General features: G+C 31.8%; 1 protein-coding gene across 1 annotated transcript in view; it reads right to left on the reverse strand.

Moving 5' to 3' along the window:
* Positions 1-17,658, reverse strand: part of LOC144858750 (high affinity cGMP-specific 3',5'-cyclic phosphodiesterase 9A-like) — a 48,938-nt gene that overhangs the window by 13,985 nt on the left and 17,295 nt on the right. Inside the window, exon 8 of the mRNA XM_078714855.1 lies at positions 6,771-6,893. Coding sequence (XP_078570981.1) covers positions 6,771-6,893 — 123 coding nt within the window. The remainder of the gene's footprint in view (positions 1-6,770; positions 6,894-17,658) is intronic.

The raw sequence follows: 17,658 nt of genomic DNA on the forward strand, positions 1-17,658 counted from the left end.
GTAGTGCCAACATAGCTTAACTAACAAACATTGTTTATCATGATCAACTTTATACTTTTTATGATGCAATCAATTATTAATTTTCTATTTTCTTTTAAATCATGAATTAAAAATGTGGAAGACGATTATACTACTACTACTGCAGCTACGGCACATGGATTATGAATGGGATACAGGAAATATCGTGTAAACATAGCTTAACTAAAGGTCTGTTTCTGCTACATAGCGACAAATAAATTGTTTATTTCAACAACATTTTTATATCGACTGCGTTTATGCTCAATTTTGCTCCTAAATGACCATTTATAAGCAGTAGCATTACCTAAAATGAAATGGGCTCTCTCAACAGTTTACTGCAGTGCAGTTGATTCGAGGTCCGTGGCTGTCAATCAAATAACCGTTACTTTGCTTTGCAGCTAAATGTTGCAAAGTAATAACCAGTTAAATGGCGTTCTAACACTGAATTGGCTATTTTTTTAACCATTATTTTCTGGCTGCTATTTAACCGGTTACTTAACAGTTAGTTTTTCGCAGCAGAAACAGGACCAAACAAACATTGTTGAACATGATCAACTTTTTATAGTTTTTATTATGAAAATATTCAAGACTAATGAGTGTGGTAAGAAAAATAGTACATTACAAAGAGCAAAGCACTTTACCCAAACAAAGTAGACACACATTTTACAACTGGTCTAATGAAGCATCATAAATAAAAAATGTCTACAAAGAAATAAAATTAATTTGATTTATTGACAGATAATAATGCCTTGCAAATCAATCTTGGCAATGCACAATATTTGCTGTACTATGACTTCATCTTCTCTGGGCAAGTTTGGTGTGTTGAGTAATACAGTAGTTTGATGTAATATGAACACTATTGAATCTAAAAGCAATTATTTCACTTTTATTTTTGTTTTAAATATTTTATACAAGCTACAGAATTGTTTGATTTTAAATACGCTGATTGTTAACAGCAGGCATTTGAATGTTTAAACTTTCAAACATCTCATACTGTATCTAAAACTGATAGCAAAAAATATTGTATTCCAATTCGATTTATTCGTAGTGGAATGGGCTACCGGCTGATATCATAAATTCATTTCTATGCAAAAGTTGGACACATTTTAAAGATATTTTAAAAAATCACTATAGAACCATATAATTTTATCATATATTTATATTGATTACTGTTCGTTTTAGCTTTTTTGTTGGAGTGGCATGCCTAATTGGCGACAGAAGCTATTGGCCTCTTTTGCCACTCCTTGGCGCAATCTAGCATATGTCTGTATAACTGTGTTTGCCGAAATTAATAAAATAAAAATATATAAAATAATATTGTTCACTCCTGAGGAAGATCGAGGTATATTGAGAAATTCAACAGTTCTTTTCAGAACATATACATGTGGTGTACCGCAAACTAACATGGTAATAATTGAAATAATCTAATCTTGAGTTAGCCACCAGATTTGTGATTGATATCACCATTTTGCTGGTTAAACTCATTTTGCGTGATGAGGGTGTTTACAGTTTTGTTCAAGCCTTCAGATTTGCAAAAAATAAAAACACAAAAAAAACAGCACCATTTTGTTGTATTCAAGTCACGTTGCACGAAGATAGATTTTTTTTCTTGTTTTATGTCATGTCTGTTTGCTGTATCTGTACCGACTAAGTTTCTTTTAGTTCTAATTTTACAGCTTTTGAAATTAATCCTAATCATGTAGTAATTTTTATTTTTTACATTCTTGTGTTGCTTTCCTATGGGAAAATTGCTTTTCACTTTAAACTATTTTGGTTTTTCCCAAGCACTATCAAATTTATGGTGTGTGATGTAGCCATTTCTATGCATAAACGTTTGATAATAACAATAATATTAGTAATGAATGTTAATTAGTGCACTCAAATATAACAGAAAATGCACTCTTTATGATGTATGGGTTCAATGTTATATTTATTGACTATCACATGAGCCACAATCATCCAATCAAATGACAAGACTCTACTCAGATTGTGTTATAAACATTGCTATTTACAATTTTTCAGTTGGATTTTCACTACAATATTATTGACTGGGAAGGCAATATGATTGAATTAGTAGCAAATTACCCTTTAGGAAACACACAAACAGGTTGCCATTCTCTTTAGAGAATTCTATTAATGTGTTACTTGCTACTGTGTAGCATCATGTAACTGCCACTTTATAAAGTTTCAAGTACAGATTGTCACTTAGTAATTACATATTGTCACATTTTAAAGTACCCAGGTTGTCACTTAATTTATTCAAAGAAAACACAAATTGTCTCAAATGTACTGGATGACATGATTTATTGTCACCAACTGTTACAAAAGACAAAGATAAAAACAATGTAAGTCAATCAATACATGTGAAAAGTTTGTAAATGTTTACATTTAAAAGTCTATAGGCTAACAAGCTTTGCTAAAATAAAAAAGAAATGTACTGTAAATCCTTTCCTATGGTATGTCTTAAAGATTTCTAATCACAGAGAGAGTGAGTGGTCAAGAGGAAGATAGTGTAACTGTAATCCATAGCCATAATATCAGCTTGGTGTCGCATTGATAAATGTGGTACATGCACGGGAAATCAGACACAAGTCAGAATTTTCAAAATTGAGATTTTCACAAATACTGAATACATAATCCAAGATTTAAAATGCTGAAAAAAATATCTTGATACCATGTCTACTTCCAGAGATATCTAAGTCTAAATTTTTGGCTGTTACATTACAATCAATGTTTTGAGAAAAATTTAAAAAAATATAAAAAAAATGTAATTTTTCAGCCTTATATTTTTGTTGGCTGTCTCTACAAATCAACACATACGACTTATGTCCGATTTCGATGTGCCACATATACACACACCCATACACAACCAATTTTTAGTCACACACATGATATGAGACTCGCACATGTGATGGAAGGATCAGCATCATTCTGTATTTGTCTATGAATGATTATGATACTTTGTTAGACACAATACCGAGAATCAGTTAAAATAGAGTATTTACTTTTAAAATGCCAAGAGTCATAATAGCCATACTCTCAAATAATCTACTTATCTTTAATTTAATTGGAAAAGAACTTGCACCATAAACAATGCTGGACTCTCTATCTAAATAATAAAGTGTTTGTCAACTCCTGAATCATTTCTGAGAAGGTAAAATGCTGCCAATAATTGCAAATTATTGTTATACAAACAAACGCTTCATTTAATTTCCAATAACTTCAACGCATTAATTAAGTTGTCTCCGTTATAAATTGAGTTAATTCTTAAATATTTATAGCTCAAAATATTTCCTTTTATGGAAATAACAGAAGAAACTGAAAATAACCTTAAGTCAGAATTTTATAAACAGATCCCACTGACGGATACAAAAGTCCGGTCTGGTAAATTGTTTTTTTGGTAAATTACTAGAATAATTATTTTAGCCTATTTTGCCTAGCCTATTTAAAGCTAGGATGTTAAATGAAATATAAATTTGACATACAGTAACATACAGTACTGTAGTTATTTTTTATTTATATATTGAACACTGTGAATTAAATATCACCACTTTTAATTTGTTGAAACAGCTAAATGCACTCACAAAAACGGACAAATAAAAAAAAATGTTATTCATTAACAAAATCAACATATTTTAATAAGGAATGCCTGATATTGACATAAATGCGGTTGATATTTACAGAAGAGAAGGAAATTGCTTGGCGCCTAAAAAACCACTTCCAATGAAATCAAGACATTCCAGTGACCTGAACTATATAAATACACATCACATAAATATGATTGCATGAAACCATTGGAATGGCCCCATTGTTTACAGTTTGCAGTAGTAAATTGTTATTTAATTTCTTGTCAAATCTGTATCAAATCATCTACAAGCTAAAATTTGATATAAATAAATGTCACCTACTAAAAAGATGTATTGTTCTTCAAACATGGAAAGTAAAGGTGAATAAAATTAAAATTTGAATAAGCCATTTTGTAGTTTTTTTCCATTTTTTGCAAAAATAATTTCACTTAATAAAAAATACAAAATAAACAGTTAAATCTAATCTAACCAAAAAGAAATGCTTCGGATAATTTTTTTATTTAAATTATTTTTTCCAGGTAATTTTTTTTTGTAGTATGGTATATGTTACGTTGAAAAGGCATATTCAACAAAAACATTTCAATGATTATTTAAATTAAGCCAAGATGGGCTTTTAATTGCAAACTAAACAATTCAATTATATATTGTTTATTCATTAATCTTATAAATTTGACATGCATTCTATAATAACAATGCAAAATATATATTTTAATAGTAATTTTCAATACAAGTTAAGAAATATTAATATAGAACATGTGAACGACACTGACATATGATTGCAAACGTTCATCCTGACATATTAATTACGTCAAAGACAAAATCCATATACAGTGATGGGAAAATAATCACAAGAAATGCTTAATGGACCTACGCAAAAGCTTTGTTCAATACGGAATGCTTAATTTTAAAAAATCCCCGCATTTTTCCGAATTTTCTTTTCAAAAAACAGAAAGCCCATCTTTCTTGAAGAAGGATGGTAATTGCATTGTCAGTGTTTATTTTAATTTTTTTATTCAGATGTCAAAACAAACTACAGTACTTGTGTTTCATCGTCATTAAACACGGCACCCTATACTATTCAGGGGCGGATCCATGTGGGTTGCACTTGGTATGCGCGCTCCCCCCACCCTCCCGCCCATTTGACAGCTAAAAACGAAAATCTGAATCCCTCTATTTTTGGCAGACTATTAATATTTATATTTTTTCGGCAAACTCACGTATACGCATACATATCCGTGTCAAAATACTCATAGTCATACGGATACATTTGAATTTATAGCTTTTTTCATTTGGGCAAAATAATTTTATGATAATATATTTTTATAGTAAAAACATTTTTTGAATAATTTATGCTTAAGTTTTCCAAATTGTTCCTTATGATAAAAATCAGAATCAAACCAAATATTCTTTAATCATGACATCAAAAACAAATACAATACAAGAAAGATGAGCTTGATAAAATATCTTCCTCAAAATTATGAGAAAAAAAATGTACTGTATGATATTGTTTATAGAAGAGCAGTGTAAAAAAGGTTATAGCGCCCTCACGGATATGTCATAGACATCATACACATTATTCTTTGTTCCTAGCTAGACCTACACTAGAATCAACGCAAATTTTTAAGGATAAATTACAAACAATGGCCCGTCCAAATAATAGTCCTAGATACGAAAACTTTTTTTTTTTTAAACAAAATGGTAAAAATGAAGCTTCTGTAAAATTTGCAGAGAGCTATCCTATACTGAGTTCTCTCCTCTTATTCCTTTAAATGATGATCTGTGACTATAGAATAATAGGTTTATTTAATATTAATTATTATATAGATTTATTTTTAAATAATAATATATAACACCTGAAGTATAATTCAATATTTTTGCCATCTGTGTGTGATGTTTATCATAATTAAAAGGTGAAAACCAATTAGCTGATGATCTCTATCTGGCATTCTCTTAAAGTAGGAATTAGATATTAAAGACAGATTAGGTGAAAGCATATTGAAATACATGATTATATTTTGAACATGATGGGATGTAATTATCTAGGAAAAGTAAAAATGAATTGAATATTAAAATATATCGGATTACCATGTAATTTTGAAAATTGAATCATAAAAAAAATCGATAAGCTGTTGCACTCTCTATACTAATTATAAAAAAATAAATAAAAATGCTCTTAGAGAAAAACAGTCTGATAGCATTAAATGATTATTTAATAATAAATATCATTATTTTTTTGTACGAGAATTGAAATCAGAAATAGGAAAAAGGGGTTTAAGTTAATGTTTGAATAGAAGAAGACTGAAGCTTTTCCATTTGAAATATTTAAAGACTAAGATGAATGTAATGATATAAGCAGGTGTACGTAGACTCATTAAAACACAATGTTTACTGCATGTTGAAATGTCACAGAAAAAAGGGACTATTTGTAGTTGGTATAGTATCAATTCTTCTGTTTACTGTGTGATTTGTACAGTATCATGCATACCATGAATCTTCTACTTGTAAAACCCTGGGTTATTATGCTTTGATTGTTTTTTAGGGTGGGTTACTATTAGAATGGTGGTTACTATTAGAGTAGTGGGTTACTATTACTAATCTTAAATTAGGCACCTGAAAATAGTAACCCACCTCCCAACTTTTCCAGTCAGCAACTCATAGCAAAATAATAAAACAGTACGAATAAACAAATTTGGTTAACTCTAACTTTATTTTATAAACTCAAAAACACTCAATCCTCCCCCACTCCCGAGATCAACATACATTATATATCATTATCCTTATTTTAAAAATTATATGGCTGGATCATAAACAACCAGTCTTCATAATGAAAAGAAAAATTATAAAATAAACAAATTTCTCATTTTTTCAACAGTTTTTGTGACTCTAATAGTAACCCACGGGGGTTACTATTAGTAGTGGGTTATAGATTGACTAATTAAGGTGTGTTACTATTAGAAGGGGGGTTACTATTAGAGTGTGGGTTACTATTAGAAGGGGTTTACTATTAGAGTGTGGGTTACTATTAGAGTGTGAGTTACAAAAGATTTACAGTATTATGTGATACAGTGTGCATTACATGTCCATGCTGTATCATGGAATGAAAAACAGCAGTGCAGAACAAAGCAAGTATTATTAACATTAGTTATTATCATTTTGTCCACTTACCTGGTAGGCGTTGTTGTATCCTGGATGGTCAAGATCATGACAAATCGTCGCTGTGATCATAATCATCACATCTATGTCTCCAATCAGGCTGCACAGGTCGGTCAACCATGAGATACCATACATCTGTAAATATAAAGCAATATCAATTGTTATAGCTGGCAAAAAAACTTGGTACAGTCAATTCTTTCAATACCGGACTCTCTGAAAAATCCGAAACTCTCACAATACCAAACAGTCCCGAATTCATTTTAACCATTAAAAACACATTCCAAATAACAGACTTTCCAGACAACCAGACATATTTGGACAGCCCAAAGGTGTCCGGTATTGAGAGAGTTGACTGTATAACTATAGTTGTGTTCACATTACGGTTTAAGCATGCATAGAACAGAGTTAAGGTGATCTAATCATATCAGAGTTACATACGTCGTAAGAGGTCATGTGATCATTTAACTCTCTTTATGCCTCTTTGTCATTGATATTGCTATTAAACTGATGTACATCTAAGATAACGCAGCTAGCTAAGCTAAACCCTCAACCAATGTCAATCCGATACCACAATTTAAATCCGATACCACAATTTAACTCCGATAGAGAAAAGTGCATGCATAGAACAGAGTTAAGGTGATCTAATCATATCAGAGTTACATACGTCGTAAGAGGTCATGTGATCATTTAACTCTCTTATGCCTCTTTGTCATTTATATTGCTACAACTGATGTACATCTAAGATAACGCAGCTAGCTAAGCCCTCAACAAATGTCAATCCGATACCACAATTTAAATCCGATACCACAATTTAACTCCGATAGAGAAAAGTGCATGACGACATAGCTTATGTAAGGACTGGTTTACCTTTATTTCATTGCCACAAGATAGATCTAATTGCAAGTTAAGGTAGAAAGGCGTAAGTAAAATATTTAATTACATTTTACTGAAGTAACTACATTTTATTTCCTATTCAATCTCATTATGTAATTTTTATAAAGCAAGGTTTATTTCGGTATTAAATCATACCTTTCAATTGGTTGCAGTATTACTGAGTATAATTAATAAAAGAATCAAATTTGGGTTGCAAACAAAGCATAATGTCTATTAATCAATTTCCATGTTGGTTTTGTTTGCAAGAACGCTGATATCAAATTAATCATGCAAATTTGTCTACAGGTCTCTATCAATTGCCAGTTTGTATTGTGTTAAAATCTGGATGCAAGGGTTACATAAGCCTAGATAATAGGTAATGACCATTATAATTTATTGATAAAATCCATGAAGCTGCACACAATGACGTCAAATTAACAGCACGATCAACGTGATGCGCCTACTGCCCAGGTAAATTCACATCAGCTTTTAATGCTAACCACAATGTTGTTTGAAATAATAGAAATTGTACGTGGGTAATCTTGATAGAGACACAGAGAAGAGATCAAACTATGTAAATAGGTTTCCTAACATTTTGTTCACCAATATCATTCACACGGACTTGGCTCAAATCTCAACAATCATAATGAATAATATTCACAATATTTGGCATTACCGAACTTAAGTTCTAGGGACATCCTCTGATAACTCATTAATTATTTTTTAACAAGCTTTCAGTCGCTGCCTTTTTAAATTTATCTACAAGGTTTTTGTTCAGTGGCCGTTTACACATCAATGCCTAAAATTGAGTGAATCTTTCAATTTCTCTTAATTTTGATGACCAATGGTACGTCTTATTTAAACAAAATATCATAGCCATGATTATGAGTATTTAAAATGCTCACAGTGGCTTTTATTTCACCTAGATGATTTCTTTTACTTTCATCTTTACAGCATTAATGCAACACACATGTATCTTTAACTCAGTGTTTATGATCTGATGGAAACGAAACAGACAAGATTTGCCGTAGCCCCGCAAATCCCAATTAACGCCAGATCACGTTTACAGTCATTCACTTTTTATCATAAAGACTTGTAAATTGTTTTTAACCATACAGTAGCTTACTGTATGCTAATAGTAAAATACAATACATTATTGTATTCTTTGAAATGATTTGAAGATTCAAGCACAGTTATAGTCAAATGAGAGACAATTATTTTGAAATACAATTGAGATAAAGTTGTTTATAAATTGTTTAATATAGGAATACTTCATAAAAAGGTTGTTTTAAAACCAGCATAAACTACTTCAACATAATGAACAATTTTCCAATAACCTCCATTTTTAAAATGCTTTCTTCTATGGCCCAATTATTGTAATATGTATTTCCTCCATGGTAGAACTGAGCTGCTACATGGTCTTTTGTATACATGGGAAAATCTCAATTAACTTCAACCCCATATTTACTCGATTTCCTATGAATTCTGTTCCGACGAGCTCTCATATGGGAGCTTCAAAGTGCTGGGGAACGGAGCGGTGTAAATGGTTCATCTTCATTATTTTTTGCTTATCTTAGGATATTTTATACATCATTTTTGTTTGTAAAGCGCTTAGAAACATTAGGCGCTAAGAGTACATTTTATTATTATTTAACACCTCCTCTAGATAACTTAGATGACCTCCACCCATTCCACTTCAATGACCTCTCTATCCCACTTTAATGACCTCCCTACTCTCCCCCAATAATCAGACTCACTACACTGGATAGTGAGTTAACAGTTTCTTACGTAGTAGATACATTTAGACAGGAAAGGGATGAGCTTTACGCCATACAAAAGGTAAAACTATCATAACCTTTTAATATCTCATGGTTGAACAAAAGAATTTAATTTTACTGGTAATAAATGTTATAAAGCGTAGGTAGGCCATATTGATGAGTTACAAACAATAAACAGACATATAATAACACGCAATAACCTACATACAAGTTACAAAAATAATAATACCCCAAACCTATACAAGTTACAATAAATAAACTATGCGTTGTTTGGATATTTTAATGATGCCTTATTTAAGTCTGCATAGGAAACATAAAATGTGAAGTTAATCGACTACAAACCAAGAGTTTATACTGTATAATTCCCTAGAGGTTAAACTAGGTGACATTGAAGTGAAGCAATCAGGGAGAGTCAGGGGAAGGGGAACCCTCGAACATGGCCAGTGCCGCATGTACACAAAAATAAAGTTAATATTATATGAAAATCCGAATATATCATGACTCGCATCATTTTTTAAATATTAAATTCTGTATAGATTTTGTAAAATTAGATTTTTTGTTCGCATAATATAAACGAGGATTGTTTTAATACGTGTACGAAACAAAGCTTCAAACTGGCGTATCCGTACTGAAGGTATGGTGGCTCACTTCTTGAGATTTGATTAACTGATGTTAACCCTATTGAATTACCATCCATAGATAGCAATTATTAATAACTCTATGATTAACTAATTAAACTGGCTTCTATTAATATATTCACTCATTTTCTGCGATTTTTTTTTTCCGAAAATATCATTGAGATCCAATGCTCACACAGACTTCTTCACAATATGGACTTTTCCAGAAAAGCATCTGTTCCAGTGTTTTTGTTTGTAAAGACTCCAAATGAATTATGGTATGACTTCAATCAAAAACAACACTAATTGTCTTTACTATCATTTTCTTCCTAAACAATGCATTCAGCACACACTTGATCAAACAGCAGGATCTAGCAAGTGAAACTACGATATTAACCAGTTGCATGTGTGTGGTAACGCAACACATGCACGCTAAGTGACCGCAGCACTGACAGGCGGTTAGTGAGGGGAAGTCGTTTGAGTGTTGATAGAATATGTGTTCAATTTATTTGTAATTTGAGCCAGGTTTAAAGGAACTGGGCCCCATTACTTTCAAATAGAGACCGTAAACGTTTTAAATGTCAAGTGCTGGGAGGTGCTAAACATCTGTAACACATGCAAAGAAAGGTTGACCCCAACCGCAAAGTAATAATCAAAAGCCTACATTTGTACGTGCGGCCTGTCTATAATTCTTGGACTACTGCCAATGATCACTGATGATTGGGAAATCTGTCAACGTACTCACTTAATGTATGTTTGACCTAATTTAATGCCTACCTGTATTAAATGTAAAATTGAAATTAATAGTGGTAGGCATTTGCAATGTGTGTTAGGTTAGTTGACAAATCTCGGAAAACTAGTACACCTACAAGTTGCATATCTATTTTCTATAGACAATGCGATTTAGCCCAGTTTTTTAAAATTTAAAAGTTTTTTCAAACCGAACAAAAAATCTAAATCGTCTCGTATGATTATCAATAGTGTACGACACAATGGTTTGTATCTGCTGGCAAGAAAAAACTTCTGAAATTATTAAGCAGGTTTATGAAAATAGTATGTTCTCAATTTAGAAACACAAACTTCATTGTGGAAGCTGACCAATCAAACTAGGCCCAAATTGATAAATGTTTAATGATTTTATAAAAATAGTGTTTTTACCTTTCTTAACTAGATATTCGATCCAGTAGTATTTAAAAATTATTTCTGTATGTTTGTACGGCGAGTAAATTAAAAGTTTGCTTAGGTGCTAGGACTAAACCAGTGTAAGATAAACACCATACTCATCTTCTATTCTACCGTAAGCAGCTGCACTGCCTGTTAATATCTGAGCACATAAATGACACTTGAGATAGATAAAAACATAGTGTGATTTGAAATAGAGAAGAATCTTTCAACAGCCACAAACCAAATTAAAAAAACATACTTTATTATAAACCAAAGTTAACATTTCCCCTATAGCTACAACATAAAATCCTGACATAACATCTTTACTGAGCACTTTTACTCCGGCTTTTACAATAAACTGACAGACGTAGAACGATAAGAAATTTCCCATGGGTTTATCTAAATGGCTACCTAATTTATCCAAACAAACCAACATAGCTTTCGGACTCAGTTTCAGATATTCCTTTAAGAATCGTTTCAATGTAGGAGCACACAACATTATGCATCTAAACCAAAGCTCCAGCATTTGTTTGTTGGTAATGTTCAAGTTTATCGACTCGAGGACGATTTACGAGCACCATGGGGCTACAGTAATTGGCAATGCACTTGCAGCATATGATGGAGTGGCTTGTTATTGATAGAACTATACGAGATGGATAGTTTTGGTCTATTGTTAATCAGTAACCATATCAAAGCTTTTCCATCAAAAACATCACATTTATAAATTTGTAATTTCTTTTCTTAGAATGCCACCATGCCAGTATGAAAAAATATGCTGATCTAGTTTAACTAATTGAATAACTAAAATAATAAAATATTAAAATAAAATCTACTACTACAGAAAGAAAAATACTTGCAGAAAATACCTGCAACAATAGAAAAAAAAGATCATTTTATAACATGGATTTTACATACTACTAATGACATGACATCTTTTTGTAGACGTGTACATTTATTTATATATTATATATCAAGGCAAATTACTGAAAAAATGACAATGCTGTGGGTATCAGTGGCTGGATCTCAATGGAGATGCAAAAAAAAAACCCAAAACAATGAAAGTAAAACAGCCAGAAAATATAGCAGAGCTTTCAGGCAACACTACAGTAGATTTCATCAGTGAAAGTATATTATATACGTATATCTCTCTGTGTTTTTAATGTTTAGAGTATAATACAAAAAAAACAAATTGTTGGAAGATGTGTGGGCAGGTGATATGCAAATCACAGGAAACAGTTTGTTAGTGAATTCACACAATTCAACATGATAGACATTAATCTTTTTACTCTATGCAAATTTTGGTCTAATTTCTCTTTGAATTTTAATTGAAGAGTAAAATTTGCACATTTGTAAAATTTTTTTTTTATTTCATACGCATCCAACTCGCCAATTACAGGATGGATAAACTATTTTATAATTTATCGTGCTTATAAACTAAGTCTCTATTTGAGGCTTAGGGAGTGGAGTTGAAAGAGTTGTGAGTTACAACTCTGGCACTAGGTCTGGATTGAACCCTTGACCTTGAGAAAGCTACAGCTCCATTTTCCATTTACTATCGTACATGCCCAGTCTGTAAAGTATTTTCTCTGTATTGTCAGTTAATAGTTAATGTTATCTGTATCTCTTTGTATGTATTTTTCATAATTTCCAAATAAATTCAATAAAATCAAATCAATTATTAACATGCATAACAAAATCATACACAAACATACAATACAAGCATGGGCCTTACGTAAGGTTTTAAATATTGAAAGAAAACCAGTCTGATACTAACGAATAATATATATAATTTATATTTATAAAGAAAAATCAGTGGGACATAGTTAAAATATTGATTTTATAGTACCACATTGTTTATTACTTTTAATTATAATGTTCTAAATTTGTTATAGTTTACAATTTTGTAATATTTAAATTTGAGAGGTCATAACAAACAAGGGCACAGATTGTACACAACAAGTTCATTGGCAAATGACAGATTGGAAGATTAAGTAAGAGTGAGCGAGATGTAGGCACGTTTCTTCGACATATCAATTATACACAACTGTTTTATCAGTGTTTATGTATGAAGTCTTAGTAGCAGCAGTGAAATTATGTAGTTGTTCATTAACACCTTAAGATGGGGATGATAAAAATGTGCGCAATCTAATGCGGCTATTTAATAATATCTTAGAGATATCAAAATACAAAATAGGTATTATATCAAAGGTTGGATGCGTAATAAGATTAGAATTAAAATCTCCAGAAATTACAATGGAATACATAAATTAATAATTCACAGTTTGTAAATTATATAATTTAACTGAGAATGAGATGCAATTATAAATTCCCAGAAAATCATTGATATCATTCATGATTTTGGTAAAATGTTGCAGTATTATGACGTCATACATCCACTCGTACTCATGCCAAAGACAGAACGGCAAAATGCCACTGAACGCGTTCTCAATTTTTTTTTAACGTGCCAGTGATGACTTACTGATGCGCACATCACAAAAATGACATCATATGGTATCATTTGACAAAGCACAAATCAAAAAGTCCATAATAATTTAAAATCAGTGCGATACTGTAATTGGGATATTGAAATAACCAATCACAGTTTTGTTGCATAGAAAAATGCCAGTAGTCTAGAAAACTCAGCTCTAGAAAACTCAGATCTCAGATATCTGAGTTTTCCAGATCTAGAAAATTAAGAACCAACCAACTCGTACCCACACCAACTCGTACATACCTATATTTTAAGCATACATTTTAACGGTAATGTGCACTGTATTTTCTTTATGATTTAAGTCGTAGGTCGCTTCTACATTCAATTCAATTCAAAGGACATTTATTCACGTCCAGAAGACAAAAACTAACAAATACAACAGATATGTTACAATAATAGTAAAGAAAACATACACAGTAATTAACCAGTTTTAATAATACTCTAGTATTTCAAATGACCTACATTCTGATTAATAATGGAATGATCCAAATGACCTACCAACCAATCATATGATGATCTGAGTTTTCTAGTTCCATTCCAGAACTAGAAAAGTCAGATATTGATATCTGAGTTTTTTAGATCTAGAAAAGTCAGATATCTCAGTTTTCTAGATCTAGAAAATTCAGATCTGAGATCTGAGTTTTCTAAATCTGAGTTTTCAGACACCCACTTATGCCAGCTAATAATTTTTTTATGTACCTTAGCAATCTCAAATGCATTGTTTATACATTATCAATTAATCAGTATTGTTTTCTTAATTTGGTGATGACACTAGAGTTGTGTTTTAAACAGAAACAAAACATGATACACATTCAAATTAACAAACTGATATGCTAAGCATAATTTTGTTGATTACTTGCAAACTGTATATATATTTTAAATAAGCCTCACAGGCAAAGGCAAATACTAACATGCCAATCACTTTTTTAATAATTACCATGAGAAAATGCATTGTATTTCAGCATAGATAATTTACTATTAAAATTTACTCCAACAGAAAAGCGTGGTTCATCACAAAGTGCTGTATTGCATAATCACAAGTGGGAACCTATAACACAGTGCTGCAAACATTGCAGATGGGAAATTTAATTTCAAACAATAACAATGGTAAATACACCAGAGAAACTTTTAAGTAAACCGCACAGACAAGTACGCAGGGTGAATAAAGTCAAGGTCTACACGGCAAGACACAATCAAGCGTCGGTTACATTGAATTGCTAGTGAAAAGCAAGTTTTAAGGGGGAGCAGTCAAAATTGCTGCCATAGTTCAAATATTATTCAGATATAAAAAGAATAATCTAAAATGATATAAGAACATGTCAAGGTTAGGGCAAGGTTAGTTTACTAATTGTTGGTTTGAAAAAAAGAACATTTCATTTTCAAATAACTTATTACTACAAACCAGATGAACATTTTCAATCATGATATAAGAACACATTTTTTGTAAAGTTTTTATAAAATATTTATATTGTTTTATCGAAATGAAAAAATAAATATTTCTGGGCAAACATCTACAATTTTTGCAAAGATCAATAGAATGCGTTCTCATGCTGTATGCTCTACACGATGTACCACAGATGTAGTAGCGTAATCCGCCATCTAGTCAATCTATAAACTCTTTGTATTTCAGAGAACTCTATGCACTACCTACTGTATGCACCATTATCTCTTAGTGTACGTGAATTCTGTAATCCGATTGGTCAATATGTATGAGATATAATTCTGTATTATGCCCATTTACTCAGTCAAGCGGATCAGAAGGGTAATATATCCCGTATTACCTGTTTGATGTTTCTACGCGCACGTTGTTTATGTATTGTATTTTTATCGTTGAGCGCTGCGCATGCATAGTTGTGATTTCAACCATCGAATATGAACCCGTATTCGACGGTTATTTATGACACAAGATACTGTTATGTATTTGGTTTTTTTTTCTTTGTCTCTTGTCCAATTGCTTATATGTGTACACTAAAAGATAAAATCGTTGCACCCTGCTTGTTCTTATGAAATGCAGAAAATATCTACGTTCTGAATCCATATTCCATGAGGCCGAAGGCCTCATGGAATATGGAACCAGAACATAGATATTTCCCGTATTCCGTGAACAAGCAGGGTGCAACTAATAATATTTCACAACAGAATTTGCTAGAATTCTGCTTTTCTACGATGTTCTTTTTGGCATTAGTACGGTATCAAAATTGTTTATTAATTCGATAATATAAGCACATGTATTATCATGGTAATAAAGAATCATCGATTTTCTTGGGCCTCTGTCTTCCATCTTTTGTCTATTAAATTTTTATCTGTCAGGAAACTTAACTTTCCTGTTAACTTTTTCAAATGTATGGCAGCCGTTTGCACTATGAAGAACCTAGATTAGAAATCAATAGGGAGTAATATAATATGATGTATATTACGATCGATTGCGTTTGCAGTCATGGTGCCTGTGCAATGTAATCAAAAGCTGCCTTTATCTGCAAGACACTCACAATTTCATGATTACATCTGTCCCCATCATTCGGTATAATTAAATGTGCTGTAGCTTATCTTCACTTATCTTGTCTTATCTATCTACTTAATTGCTTTGCAAGGCATGGTTACATACAGTACACCATACTGAATGCTGTTTAGTTGAATACTAATTACTAAGAAGTCCAATGCAATAAACTTTCTTCCAAGGAACTTAGGCAACCAATGGGTTTAATCAAATTACTTCCACTAGCCCTGTAGGGTTGCTACAGTACAAACTGAAAATACAATGCAATTTATTAGCATTTTACTCAAGTCGCATTCGTACCGATTTTTTTTCACATGAAGCGGTAATAACATGGTACTATTGTGTGCATACACTGCTAGTTACACCAAGGAGACATCTCCCACTTACATGGTTAAAGCGAACAGACGTTTACAAACATTGGCTGGCGAGGAAGGTGGATTTGAGGTTAATGGACAAAGAAACGTTATTGAGACTTTTACAGTTAGTGATAATGACAGAGATTGTAGGCCTTCTAACTACAATATATAAGGTAACACAAGTTGTCAGCGACATCACAAAGATCATCATTTGACATAATCATGTGTTTTGCAAAAAACGCGGTTTAGTACAGAGCTTCACTAATATGTTAACATTAGTGTCACCTCGTAACAATGCAGAATCCATTTTACTTTCGTAGTGTCTATAGCCACATTAGTGTCAGTTTGTGGCGTCGCCGACGAAATGGTGACAGCTTTGTATTTGGTGAAATCTACTGCCTCTTGGTGTTGACCATAACACCTATTAACTTCCAATTGGTTGAATATTTGTCCCTATCTAAAAACAAATTGCATGTAGCCTACTGTATAGTAATCTCCCTTTATGCATCTCATGGCCCCCAAGATATAGTTATTTTTGCAATCCTTTGCCATAAACCCTCTATAAATGGTACTCTATCATCATTAATTTTCATGTTGACATGCAGTGAATACAGAGAAATTTATTTCTTGTAAGAAGATAAATTACCATGTTTGTAAAAACAACCAAACCATTGAATCACAGAAGTATATTTCTCTTTGTGATATGTGAATGCATGGAATTGTGACATGCCAGCCGGGAGCCTGCTTCTGCTGTATTATGGAGACTGACCGAAATAAAAATTTATAAAGCTCTGTCTACACTATCAAACTATTTTGACAAAGTAGTGATATGCCCAAATATGGTAGTGATATGACATCATCATACTGTATCCATGGGTATATCAAATTTTTTTGTCACACAAAGTATGATAGAGTAGAGTGCTGAATTTGTGGTGGAAAACTCCTATCTTAATAGTGTGGGTTTACTGTACTATTAAAACGTAAATTTACCTAGAATGTAATGTTCTGAAATTAAAATATAATCACTTTCGATGTACACAAGTTGCGAGTCAAGTGAAAATATTTGACATTATATAGCATCCATAAATTATTAATTGTTTTTTCTCTGGTTAATGCTTAATGGA

This window comes from Antedon bifida, chromosome 2 (assembly GCF_963402885.1).
Source record: "Antedon bifida chromosome 2, ecAntBifi1.1, whole genome shotgun sequence".
NCBI lineage: Eukaryota > Metazoa > Echinodermata > Crinoidea > Comatulida > Antedonidae > Antedon > Antedon bifida.